General features: G+C 35.6%; 1 protein-coding gene across 11 annotated transcripts in view; it reads right to left on the reverse strand.

The window, feature by feature from the left end:
- Window positions 1–12,829: 12,829 nt before the first annotated feature.
- Arhgap29 (Rho GTPase activating protein 29) overlaps window positions 12,830–22,286 on the reverse strand; it is an 85,470-nt gene continuing 76,013 nt past the window's right edge. For 10 of the 11 annotated variants that reach the window (XM_087213157.1, XM_013070880.3, XM_021255348.2 and 7 more), the window contains one exon: window positions 17,755–21,344. In XM_087213157.1, coding sequence (XP_087069283.1) covers window positions 20,467–21,344 — 878 coding nt within the window. In that variant the 3' untranslated portion in view covers window positions 17,755–20,466. Of the gene's footprint in view, window positions 15,851–17,754; window positions 21,345–22,286 lie in introns of those variants that run through there. The other variant, XM_087213158.1, reaches the window with a different exon arrangement.

Genomic DNA, 22,286 nt, shown 5'->3' on the forward strand with positions numbered 1-22,286 from the left:
TCAGCCTTCCAATTAACAGGAATTACAGGCCACCACACCCAGCTTTTTCTATATTCTTTGATATTGACAATTCTATACGGTATCCTTTTTACATTAAAAAAAACAATTAAGCTGATCTTTGAGTTATGAGGTTCATAAAAGTCATGTTATATAGAATATGGTTTTAAAGCAATGATAGCTCATTCTCCCAATGTTTCTGCTTTGCTGTATATATACTTTTTAAACCTGCAATCTAGTTCTGAACTTATTCCACCATTATATAAAATAGACCTTTGCTGCACCCCCGTCCCCTAAAAACTCCCATTTCTGGAAAGGTCCAGCCCTCTGCTCACACTCCTCCTTGTTGCTGAGAGACATCAAGTGACTCAGCACCTTGACACTACTCTGACTTGCAGTGCAGCTGGCCCTGTGCACAGCCCACAGGCCTCTGCCCTGTCACCTGGTCCTTCTCCTGCACCCTTGGGCAGTGGTGTGCAGAGAGATGCCCAGCAGCATCACTTGTCAGTCTTTGTCTCATCTAACCTCCTTCCTCACCAGGGGCTGCTGGCCCCTCTTCCCTGGGTCCCAAGGCAATGCTCTTGTGAGTTGCTGTCCCAAGCCCTTCTCCACAATTACAGAACACCCTAATGGATGTGACCCACTGCAGTTGGCTTGTAAGCACCAAAGCACATCCTTGCACTTGTAAAGGATGAATTTCTAGCACAGTGGAGAAGAGCACAGGCTCTGCAGCCACCTGCTTGGGTCTTGGCTCAGCTCCTGCTCTACTTCTGCCTACCTGCCTTCATCTGTCAAGAAGCACTCCTATGTGCATCTATACTGTCCTATGGTGTAAGTCATCTAACAAGAACAATGCTTAGAGCTGTCTGGTATATAATGAACAGTAGGAAATTATATTTTTAGATTATTTATCATTATTATTATTATTATACTTAATTGTGAACCCTAAATCAGGTGAAATAAATATATATAAGAATCAGACTGGATTCAAATCCTGACTGAACAATTTCTTAGGACCATGATTTGGAGCATACTAAGAAACTAAGCTCAGCCTGTTTGACTGTATGTTGAGTGGGTTATTTTGTATCACATAGCCATTACATGAAGTAAATAAATTAAATGGAATTGAATATATTGCATAACACCTAGCACAGAGAAAATAGGAATTACTAATTTTTAGTTACCGTGTCTTTGAGATCTTATGATTATTGCTACTAAATTGCAAAGTAAAGTTAACATAGACAGTTCTATTTTCAAATAGAAATTGGAATTTAGCTTTGCTCAAGTCTAGAACTGCAGTGGCAATGAAGACTTTTAAATCAGTACCAGCTCTGGCAGTTAAAAATCATTATGCATAAAAAACCTGAATAAAATTGTAACAGTTAAAGAAATAAAAATACATATACATATATGTTAATGATCAGCTAAAAGCAGATCATAGTAAAAAATGTATTCAGAAAAAATTCTCATTTTGTTTAGTTTGTGCTTTGGTGCAGATAGACTGATAAACTGTTGAACCAGAAATTCTAAAGAATTTTTCCTGAGTTCAATCCTCAGCACCCAAAATAAAAAACAAACAACCTACTAACAAACAAAACAAGAATTATCACTTTATGCAACATATACCTTACTTAGCTTTGCTTCAGGAATTTTCACTCTGTTATTTAACATTATGCCAATACCTTTTAGATGAATTAGTTTTGCTAGTTGTTCTTGTATTTGTAGCATTTAATTAATATACAACCAACCTATATTGCACACAATGATTCGGATACTTTTAAGTAATTATGATGCCTTTGTGTATATACAGCAAAGAGATTATTTTCTAAACTATGCTATTTTGCTAATATCTTGAGATGCTACTGATTCAACTGATTTAGTAAGAAGGTCTTCTTTTGGTGTTAGGACAGGGACCAGTCTGTGGCTTGTTACGAAGCAGGCCACACACTAAGAGGTGAGGGGCAGGCAAGCAACTGAAGCTTCCTCTGTATTTACAGCCACTCCTCATCACTTGCATTACTGCTGAGCTCTGCCTCCTCTCAGATCAGCAGCAGCATTAGAGTCTCACAGAGGCATAAACTCTAATGTGAGCTCCACATGTTGGAGATCTAGGTTGAATGTTTCTTATGAGAATCTAATGCCTGATAACCTAAGGTAGAACTGAGATGATGATGCTAGCCCTGGGGAGGGGCTGCAAATACAGATTAACATTGGCAGAGGGGTTTAACTGTACAGAGACCATAATAAATCAATTGCTTGCACACTCATACAAAATCTTATCAGTGAATGGCAGGTAACAATTAAGCTGCATCTGGTGGCAGACTTTAAGAAAGAATCTGACAGTTTAGCTCATCTGTGGCCTGCCCATTATTTTATTTTCCATCTATGCCTCTTTCTCACACTGTGCACTTGTCTCAGTCACAGTTTTGGTAAAGCCACCAGCTAACTTAGCTAAAATGAATAACAAATGTCACTGGAGAGCTTCTTTGAAAAGGGGGAAAGACCTAATGATGAAACAGCAGAAGACTAAGACTGCTGACAGAAAGCTCCATTTAAAAAAAATAACAAGTCCTGTTCAAGTTATGCATTCATTGCAACAGGTGATTCACATTCTTCAAGCACACTTGGTATAATATGTGGGGACTAGCTGTCTAATGAAGTCATAAAACCTTCACCACATGGAGACCAAGCACCTTACATTAAAAGACAAGCCTTTGGAGTTATTCAAAACAAAAAAAAATGAACACAAAGAACAGAAGCAATTATTGAAAGCCACCACTTCATCAAATGTGTTTTCAATGAAAGCATCATTTTTGGTGGCTGACCACCTTGCTAAAGCTAAGAAGCCCTTTATTAGTGGTAAAGAGTTGATCCTGCCTCCCACTAAGAACATCTGTTGCAAAAGTTTAGGAGAGGCTGAAGTTCAAAAGGTAGCGAATGTTCCTCTTTCTGCTAGCATAATAGCTAGATAAATTGACAAACTAGCATAGGACATTGAGGCACAATTGATAGAGAGGATTAACAATTCACCATGGTACAAAATTCAGGTTGACAAGTCTATGGCTGTTGACAAAGAAGGCAATGATGCCTGTTCTTGAGCAATATCTTTTTCAGGAGGATGATCATGGGATATATTATGTGTACTTTTGTTGCCAACCAGCACCAGAGCAGCAGAACTATTCAAGTCTTTGAATGATTACACATCAGGAAAACTGAACTGGTTATATACACGGATGGAGTTGGACAGGTTTTTGGTTTCACTGCTTAGGTCAAAGACATCACTTCTGAATGTAATCTACACACTATCAAATACAGAGAAATGCTAGCTAGCCCCCCCTCAAAAGTCGCCTAAAGTTAACAATGTTTGCATTTTGCAGGATTTGATTAAACTTATCTGCTACATTAAAGTACATACCCTTAAGTCACATCTGTTCATGAAGCTCTGTGAGGAGATGGACACAGAGTATGCACCTCCTTTTTACATGGAGAAGTAAATGGCTTTTCTAAAGGTTGATCACTGGCCTAAGTATTTGAGTTGTAAGAGCTGTTACAAGATTTTTCTTTAGAAAAAGTCACCATTTGGCAGCACATTTCAGTGATAAAGAAGGGGCTGCAAAATTTGCTTACTCATGTGATATAAAGTAGGCTCAATTAACTCAATCTATCACTTCAGGGGAGAATGACAACTGTGTTCAAGTTGGCACATAAAGTGGATGAATTCAAAGCCAAACTGGGATTATGGGTGTGACAAGTGAATATTGAGATATTTGACATATTTCAAACATTAGCAGAGATTTTGAATGAGACTGAGCCAGGGCTTGCTTTCTTCTAGCTGGTACATGATCACCTATCTCAGCTTTCAAAAGAGTTTGAACATTACTTCCCAACCTCAAAAGACCCCTGAACTGGGAAGGAATGGATCTGCAGCCTAATTGTGATTAAGCCAAGTAAATTCACTTGCATGCTAGAAGAGGATCAATTGCTTGAGATGGCAAATGGTGTTGGCCTTAAACATATGTTTGAGACAACTTCAAATCTCCATATGTTCTACATAACCTGAGATTGCCACAAAAACACTGAAAGCCTGTTTCCATTTCCAACATCCTATTTGTGAAACAGGGTATTCTGCAGTGATAGCAACCAAAATGAGGTTAAAGAGCAGACTAGACATAACACACTTCAGGTGTCACTGTCTCTCATTATGGGAATGTCTAGTTGCAGGAAAACAAACTCAGGGCTCCCACTGATTCTGCTTTACAGTGAGTTGTATAACTATTTCATTATATAGTACAATGTAACAATAATAGAACTAAAGTGCACAATAAATGTAATGTGCTTGAATCATCCTGAAACCATTGCCACCCCTCCATGGTTGGGGAAAAGTTGTTTTCTATAATTCTGGTCCTTGGAGCCAACAAGGTTGGGGACTGCTGTTTTAAGACATCTTCTTTTATTCACAACTCTCTAGGAGTTTCTTGATATAATTGTTTTTCTTTAAATCAGCATTGACCATGAGAAATGTACTACATCTCCATTGTCAAATATGGTAGCTTGCATGGTTAATAAGCACTTGAAATACAGCTATTGCAAATGAACTAAAAATGTAATATTATATCATTTTAATCAATTTAAATACCCACACATGATTTTTAGTTGCTGACTTGAATAACTCAGACCTAAGTTAGCAGCAGATGATGTATTTTAAATGGAGTTCATGGTAGTTTTTTACCTTCCTCTCTCACCTCCTTCCTTCCTCCCTCCCCACCTGAGTTCCTCCCTCTCTCCCTCCTTCCTTTGTTTCTTCCTCCTTCTTTCCTTCTCTTTTCTTCTTCCTCTTCCTCTTCTTCTTCTTTTTTTTTTTTGAGTGCTTGGAATCAAACCCAGAGAACCTTGTGCATGAGAGACAAATACTTTACTATTGAGTTACAACACCAATCCCCATAGTAGTTTTAAAATAAAGTTTCCTAAAAGAAAAAATTGTGGATATAGCTATGCTTATTATTTTTTTGTAAAATTCTAGAAATGGAGAATAGCAATACTTTTGGAATAATGCAAGTTATACCATATTAGCTTCAATTTAAAATTTGTTTCTATTCTCAGACTTCACTTACAGGGAAATCCTGCTATTCCATTCTTGGGGAAAACACTGTACTTAAACAAATATGACTTTTCCAAATAAGTCTGAAAATAGAATCCATGAGAGCTAACTGCCAGTTTCTAACAGAATAAGGTGTAAGCTCCACAAAATCAAGGTGTATTTAATGCTGTTTTGTCTCTATTATCTAGCATAGTGATGGTATATAGTTCTCACTGAATGTTGAGTTGTTATAAATAAATGTATGTGATCCAACCTAAAGGTTTCTAAAATATAAAAAAATCCTTGAAGCCTGTGAGACAATAGTGACATTCATTTATGTTATTAGGAAGACAGGAGATGGGAACCAAGAACAAAACCAGGTGATCCCTGGCAGGGAGTCAAACCAAAAGATGCAAGCTATGTCAGCAAAGGGCACTCCTGTATGTATCAAAGCATATTTGGAAGTACCCTGACTAGCAATAAAGTTTATTTACTTCAGAGCTGTAATTTCAAAGCTGGAAAGGGATTTACATGTGATACACACCAACATTCTTTTCCCTAAATGATTTATCTTTACAATATTCTTGAAGGTGGTTGCTATGGTCCAGATGTGCAGCCCCCCCAAAGAAAATTTAATCATTAATGTATAATATTAAGAGGAAAGGGCTTTAGGAGGTGATTAGGTCACAAGGGCATTGCACTTGTGAATGGGCTTAATGCTCTTATATTAGCCACTTCACACATTTGTCCCTTTGCTCTTCGGCCACATGGCAACAGGAGCCATCTAGAAAGAAGAGAGCAACTTTCATCTGACACGGAATCTGCCAGTGCCTTAATCTTGGGCTTTTTAGCTTCCAGACTGTGAGAAATAAATTTCTCTTATTTATAAATTTTCCAGTCTGTGGTGTTTTGTTGCATCAATGGGAACACACTAAGCCAGTGGTTATGTTGTTTTTGCTTTGAATGTGTCTCCAGTGACTAAGAAATCACAAGATCACATGTTGTTCTAGAACTAAACTGGCTTCTTTATATTATTGTATTCAGCAGAAATCTTCCTCCCTCCAAATCCCAACTTTTGGTTATATTTTTTTCTCTAAGAAGCAAACAGGAGTTCTGACTCTAATTCCTTTTTACTTCCAGTGTTTGAGATCATTGTCATAATTTCAAGTCTCCCCTTTCTCAGTCAAGGTATCCCAGATCTTCACTCATTTATTGTGTTACTTGGTTTCTGGCTCTTCTCTGTCTTGCCCAACTCTAGCCTCATCTTCCCCACTTTCATTCACAATAGGTCTTAAAATTCTGTCTGTTATAGTTCCTCAGCATTTCTTCAATAAAGCCTTACTGTTCCATCACCACTTTTGACAGGAATATCTATCAGAGACTCCTGCAGTGGATCCATGCTATGATGCATGATGAGAAGAAAGACTTAGAGACAGAACTAAGAGACAGAGATGCGGGAGCCAAGATGGACAATGCTGAGCGAGCAGCAAAAGGTCCTGGTCAGCCAAAGCCACTGATATTTATTGGTGGCACAATAATAGTTAAGTGGAAGTAAAACAGCTATGTGAAGTTGCTCTAGACACATTGCTGATGCAGGCAAGGCTTGTAAAGGAAGAGACAAAGCATTCTTGAATTAGGAACAGAACAGACAAAATATAGGTTGTGGTTAATAATTAACTTCATCTTTTTAGCAAAGGTGGTTTTAATTTTGGGAACAGAATTTGGGTGCAAGTCACACTTACCTCAGCTATGTGTTTTGATCAGACTCCTTAAAATAAGACTATTGTAGGGTAACTCTTCCCAGCCTGCACTGCTTACAGCCTGCTTTGGACATGATCAATGGGGCAGTCCTCCAAATATATCTACATTCTTTTCAAATTATAAATTTAATTATTATACATTTATACTCAAAATGTAATTTTGACCAGTGACATCTTCAACATATATCCAAGGGACACTAGGGAAAACCTGAATAACACTGAACATATTATTTCATGAGAAGCCTTACCAGAAAATAGCTTAGTCCACATAAGATTATGAGTTTAAAAAAATTTCCCTTTGAACTGGAGTTGTAGCTCAGTGGTAGAGCACTTGCCTAACAATGTATGAGGTCCTGGATTCAATCCTCAGCCTTTAGATAGAAAAATACATCTAAATTGAATTAAATTTTTAAAAATCTGCCTTTAACATCAAACTTAGGAAGGCAGGGATTAAAGAAAAGATCTATTCAATGGATCATAAAAAGAATTTGTACTAATGCAACCCATCCAATTCCTTCCTGTCAGAAAATGTTTGTCTTTATCACACAAAATTCTTACAGTATCCCAAATAATTTATGGCTTTACTAGATTGGATCTTAATTTCTAGGGCTAGCTGGAACTACTTAATTGTTGGTTAAATATTTAGGTTCAAAATATTTAGGATCTCTTAAATAACACTAGTTTTAAAAGAGGGGACAAAGTAGTTGTTGAAAAATCAGTTTAAAACTTCAATGCTGTGTAGAAAAATGTTTCTAACTATAAATTCAAGGATTTAAATTAACAAAACTTCTACAACATATACCATGATTGATAAATAAATAAATAAATGGATAGATAGATAGATAAGGGAGGAGGTGGAGTTTGAGGTGAATTAAATCCTCATATATTTTCCAAGTGCTGAGATCCTAGGAGGACAGGATGTATCCAGGAAGAATTAGGACTGGTCTAAGAGGGGAGAAAAAGAATATCAAAGAAATAAGTACTTTATAACATAGAGATATGCTGCAGGTGCTACCTTCTCTTGCTAGATATATATCCTATGGCAAGTTAACTAAGTCATTAAAGGAGAGTTCAAAACATCTTCCCCTCTGAGGGTTATAAGACAGTCTATGTCAAAGCATATTTGTAAACAATAATTTACAATTGTACGACTGGTTTGAATGTATACAGCTATTTGGGAAAGACCTGCTATTTTCATAATATAAAAGTTATCTTCCAATTTCCCAAAATGGTATATCCTTCCATTTATCCATCTATTTAATTCTTTTTAAATTTTTACCAAACATAATTTGCATATACATTTCTCCTTAGATTGCTTGGCTATTTGATGTTTATTTTAGGTGGTATCATTTCATAAATTCAATTTTGTTTCATATTAAGATGGAAATATTAATGACTTTTGAATCTTAAGCAATTTTTTGGCTAAATTCACTAATTCTCATAGTTCAGAAACTCTTTGGGGTTTTCTCTGTACATAATTATATCATTTAAAATAAACTATTTTGTTTCTTCTTTTCTCATCTTTGTGCATTTCATTTCTTAATCTTGACTTACTGTTTGACTAAAATCAACAATATTGTCTAATGTTGAATAGAAGGATAGACTGCAGGTATCCTCATGGATTCCAGATTTCAGGATCAAAACTTTCAGTATTTAACCACCAAGTCACCTGCTGAGGACTGTATCTCTGTCAATTTAGGGAAGTAAACTTTTGTTTTGTAATTATAAATGGCTGTTGAATTTTATCAAATTATTTTGACCATCTTCACCTATTGACATAACTATATATTTGTCTTTTAAAAATTAACGTAGCAAATTACATTGATTTTTTGAATGTTAAACTACTTTTACACACAGAATTAATCTTCACTTGGTAGTCATATAATATACTTTTTGTATAACATATATAAGAGTTATGACTGGTCTAATTTCTTTTTTGTATAGTCTAGGCTCTTTTCTATGTAGCATAACATAGTACGAAGATGGACATTGAACTTGTGAGGCAGGTGGCAGTCCTTTTGGCTGTTCACTAGAAGTTGTATAAAATTAGGGTATACTACACACAAATTGGGGTAATTTCTTCTTAAACATCTGAAATAATTCACTGGTCTAGCTTTACATTTTCTTCATGGAAAGATTTTAGATAAATGGTTCAATTTCCATTAATAGACTCCAAATTTCCTCATTTTTTTGTCTTAAATTTTGTTCTCATTCAAGTTGATGTCAACTTGTTCATTATATCATGTATTTTCAATGCTTGTAGATTCTCTAGCAATATTTTTTTTTATTTCTGATGTTACCTTTTCTTTTTTTTTCTTTTTAAATTGGTAAGTTTTACTAGGGGTTTATTAATTTTCTTACTCTTTTTAAAAGACCCAGCTTTCAGTTTTTTGTCTTTGTCTTCTATTGTATTCATTTTAGCTCTTCATTTTCTTCTTTGTACATTTTTAAGGTTTGATTTGGCACTATTTTTGATTCTTTAGATCTAGTTTAATTTTAACCTTTCAACTTTCTAACACATGTAGCTAAGGGTATAAATTTCAAAGCACTGGTTTAGCTGCAGCCATAATTTTTGATATGGACCATCTTTTATCATTCAGTTTAAAATATTTTCTAACATCTACTTCTTTGATCCACAGATTATTTAAAAGTGTGTTTTAATTTCTAGACATTTTAGGTAAACTTGAGGATTTTCTAGTTATCTTTTGTTACTAATTTCTAGCATATTTTCCTGGAGGTTACAGAGCATAGTTTGAATTATGTAAATCCCCTGAAATGTTTAGAGGTTTTGGGTATGGGCTGTTTATTGTCAGTTTGGATACATTTTCAGTATGGCTTTAAATGGGAATTCTGTTGTAGCTCATTATTCTCTGTATCTCAATAATGTCAACATTTTAAGCTGTGTTCTTTGCTATTACTAGTTTTTTTTGTCCATTCCAAAGTATGTTACAGCAACCCTTACGATGATAGATTTGTCCATTTTTCTTTATATTATCAAGGTTTACATATTTTGAAACAATGTTTTAGAATTGTGAAATCTTCCTGATGATTTGACTTATCATTAAGAGGCATTCTTCATCTCCAGTAGTGCTTGAGATGTTTTACCTGACATTAGTATAGTCACATCCATTCTTTCCGTTAGTAGTTGCAAAGCTTATCTCTTTTTCAACCCTTGTGCATCTTTACCTATGGTATATCTTGATCTTTTTCTGTAGACCAATATTAGTTTATTACATCAGTTTCCATTTAATGTGATTACTTGTTCAAGAGGATTTATACCTACCATTCTAGTTCTATTCTATTTGACCTGGTGTTTCATATACTTTTTCTTCAATCTTGTCTTTTTTTGAGTTACTCATGTTTCATTTTCCTCTTTTAAAGTCTTTGATATCACAATATATGCCTTTAGTTAAATTTAATCACTTCCTTGATTCATAACTTTCTAATACCTTTAACTCCATTATCTTTGCCTTTTTCACCATGGTTGTCATGTATTCTAATTCTTCATCAGTTTTACACTTTACTAGTATTGATTTTAATTGTCAATATTCATGTCTATTACCTATTGGGCTTCTTTTTTTTGCTTTTCTCTATTTCCATCTGGGATTATTTATCTTCGGCCTAAAGACCTCCCTTTAGAATTTTGATTAATGTAGACTTGCTAGTGACTAATACTTTTTTTTTCTGAAATGTCTACGTTTCACTTTCATTTCTGAATGGTATTTTTATTCTATATAGAATTTTGGGTTATTTTCACCCAACATTTTAAAATGTTTTCTGGGTAATAAAATTTAAATGCTTCCTTGCTAATATTAATAACAGCAGCATAATGAAAATGCCAAAACTTGGGCCGGGGATTTAGCTCAGTGGTTTCACCGCCTGCTGTGCAAGCGCAAAGACCCGAGTTTGATCCTCGGTACCAATAAATAAATAAATTAATCAATTAATTAAATAAATAAGAAAATGCCAAAACTGCTTAATGCAGCAATTTTAGGATTTCTGGTGACTAAAAACATCTCTTGCAGTACTTTAATTCAAAGTCACAGAATCTTAGGATCAGAATTTTAAAGGACTACATATGGATCATCTAAACTCAGTTATCTCAATAATAATAAATCCTAGTAATGATTTAGTTTTTGTCTTGGACACTCCTAAGTTTTTGAGAATTCACCAAATCACAAGCTACTGCATTTTAAATCAGTTCTAATCATAAATGACTTCCTTATAGAGTACTAACATGAACTCTACCACCCTTTAACTCCCAATCACCATACCTCATCTACCAAAAGGAGGAACCAAGACATTTTAATCCTTCATTTTCACCTGTATTTTTCCTTTCTTTCCTTCATTTATTTATTTATTTTTGTAGACAGGGTCTTTCAGATTCCTCTAAGTCTCCTGAGAAGCTGGGATTTACAAGTGGTGTGCATCATTTATATTTCAAGAGTTATTTTGTTCTCAGGATTACAGGTTAAATAAACATTTCTCTCTCTACCTCGCCCAACTCCACATTCACAATGGGTCACTAATCCCTGTCAATTATGTTCCTAAAAATAAACTGGAATTTAGGTCATCATCCTCACAGATAGTGACTTAATTTAGACCTTTTTGTCACCTGCGCTGTTTTTGTTTGAGTAGATGCTAGACATCTTCAATTCCTGTCTCTTTTATGTTTAATCTTTCAATAGCTCACTGCTACAGCATAGTTTTCCAAACTCTTCTGAGAAAGTGGGTGGAGGGGTCGACTTGACAATTGTCATTTGCTATATTCTTTCATTAACACAGTGTAACCTTCACAAACTCACTGTGACCCAGAAAAGCTTTCAGTAATTTTAGATGCAAAAGTTAACTAAATGAGTAAACTTTCATATACACACACTGAAGATAATCTTGCAGTTGGGATGGGATAACCCTGAACTTCAGTATCCTACCAACTAGAAAGAAAAATATAGTCTAAAAATATTTGTGGCAGGCTCTGGTTTGATGATGAATGAATTTAGAAATGAGACAGAATTTATAATAAAGACAAGTCTTATCACCTTTTATTCATTATGTAACGTATAGTAAGCTATGTAACTTCTTTGCTTTTCCACAAAAGGCAGTTAACATTACCTGCCATGATAAAAATTAAATGAGATGATGACCACAAAGCAGATTTATTTAAAAAAGAAAAATTAAAGATTGTTTTCAGTGAAGAATTTTTCAGTGGGAAAGTGAATGAAAGTAATCTAAATGCCTACTTGTATTCATCCAATGGAAAATTTAGTCACTTTTAAAGAGGGAAAAACTGTAGTTACAAAAATCTACATGGATTAATCTCAACAACATGCTGAATGTAAGAAGCAAGTTACAAAAGAATAAAAAATCTACTCATAAAGGACCCAAAAACCTGGCAAATTTAAACAGTATAGAAAAAAGATTTTTTTTCCCCATTAACTTTATTGGTACATTTTAGGTATAAAATACAGTTACATTCGTCATTGGGATCTTGTACCATTACATGAGTCTCTTGGTTCTTATTTTTTTCCCCTTCCCCTGCCCTCCCTTCACACCCTCCACCCTTCCCTATTTGCAAAGACCTTATTCCCATTTTTTTCCTCTTCTCATATTTTTTCCTTTCCCTTTTTTCCCTTCCCCTAACCCTCCCAATTCCCCTGCTCTTTTAGACCTCTTCTTCCTGTTACACAATATCAGTTACACATTTTAAAAATTACAATATTAAGATCTAGGAGACATTACCACAGATTTTACAGAATTTAAAAGGATATAGAAAGCATATTACAAAAATCTTTTTTGAAAGAAATTTGACAACTTCTAAGAAGTACCTTGGAAGACAAATTAATGAAACTAACTCTGGAGGAAATATAAAATTTGAATAGCACCTATTAAAGAAAGTATATTCCTAGTTTGAAAACCTACCTATATGACAACAGCAGGCTCATAAACATTTTAACTGATAAATTATATCAAACAATTAAAGCAGAAAAAAGAAGGAACACTTCTCCCCTCATTTTAGGAAATCAACATTGTGCCAATCCTAAAACTGGATAAAGATAGTAGAAGAAAAAAGTATGAACATAGATAGAAATTTGTTTAACAAAACAAACTATTAGAAGTCAGATCTGGCAGGATGTAGAAAGTGGTTTTGTTATAGGGATGGCAGAGTTGGTTCAGCATTGGAAGATCCACCTCCAAAAGTCATCATTTTAACAGAGGAAAGGAAAAAGCCATATGATCTTGTCACTATTTGGAGAAAAAGTATTGGACTAAATTCTACAGCTGTTCATGGTAAAAGCTATCAGGAGACTAGAAGTAGAACAGAACCTTCTCAACAGATCAAAGACATGTACTCCATACTTCCAGTGAGAACGCCTTATATGAATGGAGAAGATACAATGCTTTCTCCTTAAGGTGGGAACAAGGGCAGATATGCTTACTCTTTATCTGTCCATTAAACTTTGAAACCTAGGCCCCACCAAAATAGTCTGGCAATAAAATGACACAACTAGGATAGGATTGGCATGGCACAAGCAAAATCTTTATATGTAGATGAAATGATCATCTATAGAGAAAATACTGAGAAATCTCTAGGAGCCCTGAGAACTTGTACTTGAATTTAGCAGGATTAGAAAACACAAGGTATATAAAAATTCAGGTCTGTGTGTGCTTGCTATAAAGGAAGAATTGGATATTGAAATTTAAAAGTTATGTAGGAGTACAAAGGACCTAGAAAAGTTAAAAACAAACACAAAAACAGTGTTGGAAGATGTTTAGTACCTAATTTTAAGACTTCTTCTAAAGCTACAGTAATCAAGGCAGTGTTGTTGTAAGGAAAGACATATAGATCATTGGAATAAAACAGAGAATCTAGAAATAGAACCACACATACATGGTTCACTGAGTTTTGAAAGATTATTTAACCTTAACATTTTATAGAATATAAACTCAAGAGCTGAGGAAGAGACAGCGTTTTCAGCAGATGGCACTAGAACACCTGGTATCCGTATATAAAAAATTAACCTCAACCCTTTTTTTCCATACATGAAAATAACTTGAAGAGATCTATGAACCTAAATAAGAAAGCCAAAAGTACAAAACTTTAAGAAGAAATTATAAGGGAAAATATTTATGACTTCAGAGTAGGCAAGAACTACCTAGGATACAGAAAACATGATGTATGAAAGAAAAAAATTGATAAATGAGATTCCATCAAAATTTAGAACTTTAAATGACATCATTAAAATGAAAAGTAGTCCTTAAACAGACCATATTTACAATGCATATAACCTATGACCAGAATATATAAAGAATTCTTAGAGCTCATTAATAGACAACCCAATTAAAGAGTAGACATAAGAAGATGATAGCCAGTATAGCAAAAGGAATGGTGTGCAACTCTAGAATCAGAAAAATACTAATCAGTACAATAATAAGAATGAATTATACACTCATTAGGGACATGAAGTCAAAAGTTTTAAAAGCCTTGTCATGACTTTTTCTTTTTGTTGGATTCTTCCCCTTTGCATTTAATTTGTCATGCCCAGTGGATTCATTCTGCTGGGTTTCCTGGGGTTGTGATCCTCATTGTCTTTTCCTAGGGTATTGTCTAAAAGTTTTTGGAGTGGCAGTTTGGTATTCATGAACTTCCTGAGGTGCTCTATATCATGAAAGTGTCTTATTTCTCCATCAATTTTGAAAGATAGTTTTGCAGGGTCCATCAATCTAGGTTGGAGGCTGTTTTCCTTTAGGGCTTGAAATACATCACTCCAAGCTCTTCTTGCCTTGAGGGTTTGCATTGAGAAATCTGCTGTGATTCTGATGGACTTTCCTTTGTATGTGATTTGTTTCTTTTCTCTCACTGCTTGTAGAATTTTGTTCTTCTGTTGGATTTCTGGAATCCTAACTATTATATGCCTATGTGTAGATTTTTTTTGATTAAGGCTAGCTGGAGTCCTATATGCCTCACTTATCTGTATGTCAAGTTCTTTTCCCCTCCTTGGGAAGTTTTCTGCCATCACTTCTGTGAACAGTTTTTTGATGTCATCTGCACTCTCTCCTCTTTCTTCATTGACTCCAGTCAGTCTTATGTTATTCTTCTTTGCATCGTCTAGCAGCTGCTGGATTGATTTCTCCTGTTCCCTTACAATTTTAAAGCAATTTTTCTTTTCCTCCTAATTGCTATCTTATCTTCTATTTGTGAAATTCTATCCTCACATTGGTTCATTCTGCTGCACAGACTTTCGATGGAGTTTTTAATCTCCTGGAAATCTGTTTCTATCTGTTTTATGGATTCCATTTGTTTCCTATGTTGGGATTCCATCGTGTTTGTCAGATCCTCTATTTTTTTATCTGTGTCCTCTCTAGATTTATTAATCATCTCTTGCACCATGAGCAAAATCTTTGCTGTTATCTGAGTAAATATTTCTGATTTCATTTTTCCCAGATCCTCTTTTGTTTCCAGTTCAGAGAGTCCAGGTGGTTGAGTATCAGATTGTTCCATCTCGTTTCCCTTTGGGGTTGCTGTAGGTGATCTGGAAGTGTGTTTTTGAGGCTGTTTATGTGTCTTCTCATTTCCTCAGGGGGAGGGGTGCTTCTGGCACCTGTGCAGCTCACCTTGTCTGCCCTAGGAGCTTGGAATGGCGGTGGGGGAGTTTCCTTCCGGGTGCTGTGACCGGCTGAGCTTCTCTGCCCTAGGAGCCTGGGATGGAGGCGCGGAACTTCCTTCTGGGTGCTGGGACTGGTTCACCTTCTCTGCCCTAGGAGCCTGGGATGGCAGCAGGGGAGTTTCCTTCTGGGTGCTGGGACTGGCTCAGCTTCTCTGCCCTAGGAGCCTGGGATGGAGGTGGGGAGCTTCCTTCCAGGTGCTGGGACCAGTTCACCTTCCCAATTTTATTTTTTTGCAGGTGGAAAATATGGGGAAAGGTTTATTTTGGCTCACGGTTTGTAGAGGTTTCAGTCCATAGTCATCCAGCTCCAAGGCAGGGCAGCATGACAGAGGGATATCACTGAGGAGAAGCTGAAAAAAGATTTTTTTAAAAGCTAGGGAGTAACATAAAATTCAAGATAGCGTTTACCCACTTGATCAGGAAGGGATGTCCTAGTGGATCCCTAACATCCTGTTAAGGGGACTGGGCACAATTACTGTTTTAACAATACACATATATTTACACACTTACGATCCAGTTTTTATTTTTTTTGGTACTGGGGATCGAACTCGGGTCCTTGCACTTGTGCAGCAGGCAGCCAAACCACTGAGCTAAATCCCCAGCCCCACAACCCAATTTTTAAACAAAATCTCATCTAAAACTCTCAGAAATCCAAATTATTAAATTATTTATGTATTTGCACATGTGGGGAATCTGTAGACTCTGATTTGCTGTCCTTGTCTCCCGTGTTCAATCATTTGTTTGGCAAATGACTAGATGAGCTCTCACAACCTTGAGGAAAATAGTTGCTTATAGAAAAGTTTTGATTCTGCCAGAAGACATAGGAAAAAATTCTAATATAAAATGAGACACAGTGCTGGGGATGTAGCTCAGTGGCGCTGTGCCTGCCTCGCAAGCACAAGGTCTTGAGTTCCATCCCAGGTACCAAAAATATTTAAATAAATAAATGTGAGAGACACAGAGTTAACTTAGCAACTAACCCTGTAACAGGCACTAGGCCTAAAACTGTAAATAAGATCTTAACTATATTTAAGTCAATGTCCTGTTTTTTATATTTCAGTTACATTTACTTATCAATTGCCTCTGCCTAGACAGTGAAAAGCTTGCTATTCAGTGTTACATCATCTCTTCTTTCCAGTTCTTTAATACCAGAAAGACTTAACATGTCTTTTAACAAGTGGGCGGACCATATCCAGAAACGGGTTTTCGTGTGGTGTGCCACTATTATTTGTTAGCTATTTTTGTAAAAAGCCAAAGATGAACCCATTGTATTTCAAAAGCATGATCAGTCTTTAACTCTATTTTCTGAAATGTTTTATATGAATAATTTTATATGAATTGGTTGATTTAAAGACATCTAAAAAGTTTATGATGTTACCAAAGTATTAAACATTATTTGATTATAGCTGAGACCAAAATGATAAACTTTCTATAAATTTCATATATGTCTGTTTAAACATTTTTGGTAAATATGTATAAACTTGTACTTTTAAACTTTCCCTAATAAGCCCAATATTCAATAATTACTCACTTTAAAATATGGTGAATTTTTGGTTTTTTTCTCCCTTCTGGCAGAAGACAGGGCCCTGGGATCAAACAGTGTGCTCAAAATTGACATTGATGGGACCAAGGATTTAGCTAGTATGGTGCAGGTACTGTGAATTTTCATGGACATATTAGGGATCGGGGCGGTCAGGCCAGTGCAGCTATAACTGAGGACTGAGTATATTTGGGACTAGGAGAACTGAAGCTGTGGCTGGCACTGTCAAAAGGTTGAAGGAAAGGAGGGTGAACAAATAAGCGGATTTCGGATGATGGGAGCCAGGTTTCTATGAGAAAGGGGAGTTAAAAATATAGGAGAAAGACTGTATTAAACTCCAAATACTGAAGAATTGAAGGTGTAAATGTGAATTCAAGGTTTTCATTATGTATATTCATACACAAATGCATACAGAGATGTGTGTATGTCTGCATGTGTGTACACACAAGATTTTCTTTAAATTTTAAGTTGTTCATCAACAGGGCTGAACTAGTAACTTTGAAGTTAGCAATGAGACCTTCTAGGTCTTGGCTCCCATATTCTCCATTCAAAGAAATCAGGGCTCCTTACAAAATAGCCAATTTTAGACGGAGGGTAGAGAAAAGTACAAGATGACTTTGTAACACTTTGATGTGCCCAAATAAAGAACTCTAAAAGTAATGTGATCCTTCGGCCTGAGCCTCCCAGCTGGGATTACAAGCATATACCACTATGCCTGGTTACAAAGTACTTTTTAATTATTAACATCACAAAAACCTCCTACTGTCCTAACCAAGTGACCAAAGATAACATCATCAGAAATGAGACCAATTGACATTTTACACCTCCTAGTACAACAGGTACTGAAAAGAACACAGCATCATTTCTGTGATATCTATGACAAAAATATGTATTCTGGATCTAATCATGAAGAAAAATTAGATAAACCCAAACTGAGGGAAATTATACAAACTGGCCTATAGTCCTTAAGTCATGAGGGAAAAGACTGAAAAACCGTTCTATATTAAAGGATAGCAGAAAGAAGGCAACTAAATACAATGTGATCTTGATCTGGGATGCTGACACAGAGAAGGGCATTACTGGGACAACTGGGAAAACGTAAATTCAGTCTGTGGATTACATGTCCTTATGATGTTAAGTTTGATGGGCACACTACAGTTATTCAAGAGTGTCAGTGTTTTAAGTATACACGCAGGTAGATAGAGGTAGAGGCATCATGCCTAAAACTTTCAAATGGTTCAAAATATTTTGGTTGGAATTATATTGAGTGTATAAGTAAATGTAAAGAACATCTTGAACATTTTTTGTTAAGACTTATTTTTAGGTATATTAACATTTTTATTCAACTGTCAAAAAGCTTTCATTTACAAGAATACAACTGACTTTTGCACACCAACTGTGAATGTAACAATCCTGGTAAACTATAGATATTAACTGAATTGTCTATACGTATAATTGCATCAATACATAAATATAATTTCCTGCCTCCAAGAAAGAAAAAAATCCAGAAAATTACATTGCCCATAACTTATTTAAAAATATACAATAGTGGGCCGGGGATTTAGCTCAGTGGTTTCGGCACCTGCTGAGAAGCACAAGGGCCCGAGTTCGATCCCCGGTACAAAAAAAAACAAATAGTTGTCATTTTAGAGATGTTTGTGGTTATATAAATACTGTAACACAATGGTATCTGGGAATAGTGTAGCTATAAGACATCTTTAAATTGAATTAAGAAGTGAGGTACACTTAGATTTGCTTGGGATCAAAGTGTCTTCATCTCAGCTCATAGGTTGCTGTGAAATGTAAGAACTTGGCAGAATTCTAGCACACAAAAGAGGCTCTGATTTTATTTTATTTCTAATTCTACATTTAAGTTCTATTATTTTATTTCTAATACTGGCTCTGATTTTCTTTTTATGTTTTCATAGCAATATGACTCTTTTATATTTTGTACAATGAGGACTAAAAACAAGGCTTTGGCAAAAAAAAAAAAAACGTCTGTTTCTCTTCAGGCCTTACCATCACAGAGAACTATAAAGCAACTTGCTATAAAAAAACTTTACATGTTTTAGTCAAATGAGGTATGAGCCCAAGTGCTGACCAGTAAATCAATAGTTAATAACCTTAAAGTATCACATTTTAAGAGGTAACAATTTCAGAGAAGCCATAAGAACCTGAAATAATTTAACAAGTTAATATATACATACATATATTTTTTATCAATTATAACATAGCCATACAAAGCATTTACTAGAAATATAATTCACACATGCAAACATTTTACCTTTTGTCCCTTTTATATCCCATTTTAGACAAATATGATGGAATCCAGAAAAATAATATGGATGCATTAGTTATAAAAACTACTTATTTTATAAATGAAATAGATCCAGTCTTCTATACCTTCTCTCAACTTCTAAATAATGAGGCTTACTAAATTGTATTCTTAGAATCAACTTAAATAAATCTTTGCTCAATTTGGATGAAATGTACATTTTCAATGGTCGATAGTCTAGGTAGAAAAAGTATAAAATGACTCGTAAGTCAAAACATTTCACACAAAAGGAATGGTTTTAATAAAACCTAGACAATATCAAAAGGAAATGCATTGAATTTAAAAACTTCTGAAACACACATTTTTGGGAGAGACCATTATATAAAATATCTAAAAGTTCAAAATGTTGAAAAACAAATTTATGTAGACAAAGCTAAGGGGTAAATAACTATCAAATGTATTAAAATCATCTTAAGCCAAATAAGATGTAACTAAACTATATAATTTAGAAATAAAGTTTAAGTGCATTTTCTTTGTATAATTTAATTGACTACTACATATAAAAAACTGGTAATTAATTAAAATGCAATTAAATATAGATTTGCAAGCTTTTTGGCCATTATGTAAATATTAAAATGTTAACTGAATTGCCAATTGAAAAATAAAAGCTTACATATATACTAAAAAAGCATAAATGGTCAAAGATGCACTATAAAATTGTGTGGAAAAAATTCGTATCAAATAAAGATCTTTCAGGCATTTGCATTCAGAAATATTTTATAAATAAGCATGTAGTCTCATTCAAAAAAAAAGCATATTTTCCCCAAACTGCATCTATTAGTTGAGAATTTTATCATATATTAGGGATGGATTTAAGTGGACTATTTTATGGGGAAAGTCATCAACTTTAAAAAATATGAGTCCACCTTTTTTATTCACAACTTCAAAAACACAGAATTTAAAGATTCCAGTGAGGCACAAATGTGGCCCTATCAAAACACTCTACCATTCAATATGACCAACATACATAACACAACAAAGAGCAAACCCCACACTGTGACAATTCTATACAAAGGAGGCCCTGTCAAAATAGTCTTTCACTAGACAAACACAAGATAAAACAAAAAAAGGAACCCTGAATTTTGATAACTCTACACAAATTGTGGGATTTCATCTTCAAGGTCTTCAAATTGTTGCATTCGTTTTAGCTTTGGCCTCTGGCACATTGGAGTCAGATCAGGGAAGTCATGTTCCTCAGAGTTTCCTTTAGGCTCACTATTCAGCTGTGCAGGACAAGCTGATGTGTCAGCTGAGTCCGGAAGTGATTTTGTCACCTGCCCCTGGGCAGTATGAGCTGAGCCAGGAGGCACTGCTGCTGTGGGAGAAACCTGTTTCTCCTCACTCCCTCTGATGCTGCTGGTGGGAGTGTGTGGCTTATAAAATGTGGTGTGTGGCTTATAAAACGTGGTCCAGTGCTGGGGCTGCAGTGTTCTGGGTCCTCTGACAGGAGCAAGAGGGTAGGAATCCGAGGACCGTCTCTCTGACGTCTCTCTTGCTGACCTGAGTGGCTCTGTATAAGGCTTACTGAGCTGGGTGGCACTACTAGAATCGTCTCCACTGATCCTGACTGGCACTCCTTTTTCCTGGAGAGTACTGGGCACTATTATTGTACTCTTGGCAGTTAAGTTGTTTGGTTCACATTGTTTGGCCCAAGTTTTTTGTAGATTTTGCTGGTCAACGCCATTAAATTTGGAACAAATAGTAGAGGGAATATCTTTTATGTTAAATTCTTCAACAGTAGGATTCTTGCAAAACTTGTTTGAATTTACATTTCTCATATTTTTGCCATTTCTCTCAGTAGGAGGGCTTGTTTGAAGTAGTCTATCTAGAGGCAAACTTACCGGCCTAATCTTGGTCCTTGGAGTATGCCTCCACACACTGTTCGTTACCCTATCAGATTTCACAGTAAGTAGTTTAGAGGTTTTACAAACATCCTCCATCTTTTGGGATGCTGATTCAAGCTCTGGGTCTGAAAAAGAAAGATTTATTTAACTTTGTGGTTCATGTTTAACAGGAAAGTTACAAATGGGCACTCAAAACAACAGCATTGTTACATATTTTTCCGAACTTGATAATTTCAGTAGGATAAGCAGAGGAGTTAAATATTCATACAGTATTTATCTAAATCAATATAACAGCCACAAAGCACATCATAGGTTAGGAGAAAAACAAAACAAAATATTTTCTAAACTAACTTATTTTAATATAATGCCCATGAATAAATAATTTTCTGAGTCAAAGACTGTCATGATTTCAACAGGCAGAAATCAGTAAACTAACTGCAGAAAACTTACACCATTGTGCAGGTCAACCAAATGTAGGCATCCCCTGAACCCCAAGGATTTTGTCAACACTCACTTAGCCTGCTTTTCAGCTACATTCAGTCCATAGTGAGAGTACAGCTTGTTAGAGGCTTTGGATATTCTCCATAGCTGATCAACTAATTAACTGGAACACCCATTAGGTCAAATTAAGGTAAAAAAGTTGTATTTTAAGTTAAAAAAAAAAAAAGCCATTCTCTCCATGTACTAGTTGGTCCTAGATTTACTTTCTTTACCTCTAGTCTGTCGCCTGATCCATGTTTTCTCCTCCAGGGCACCTGACTTCTCATATCCTGTCCCCTTTGCTGCACCCCCATCCCCTAAAAACTCCCATTTCTGGAAAGGTCCAGCCCTCTGCTCACACTCCTCCTTGTTGCTGAGAGACATCAAATGACTCAGCACCTTGACACTACTCTGACTTGCAGTGCAGCTGGCCCTGTGCACAGCCCACAGGCCTCTGCCCTGTCACCTGGTCCTTCTCCTGCACCCTTGGGCAGTGGTGTGCAGAGAGATGCCCAGCAGCATCACTTGTCAGTCTTTGTCTCATCTAACCTCCTTCCTCACCAGGGGCTGCTGGCCCCTCTTCCCTG

This window comes from Heterocephalus glaber, unplaced genomic scaffold, assembly GCF_053883595.1.
Source record: "Heterocephalus glaber isolate CG9 unplaced genomic scaffold, H.glaber_assembly_v1.0 deba00001442, whole genome shotgun sequence".
NCBI classification, from domain to species: Eukaryota; Metazoa; Chordata; class Mammalia; order Rodentia; family Bathyergidae; genus Heterocephalus; species Heterocephalus glaber.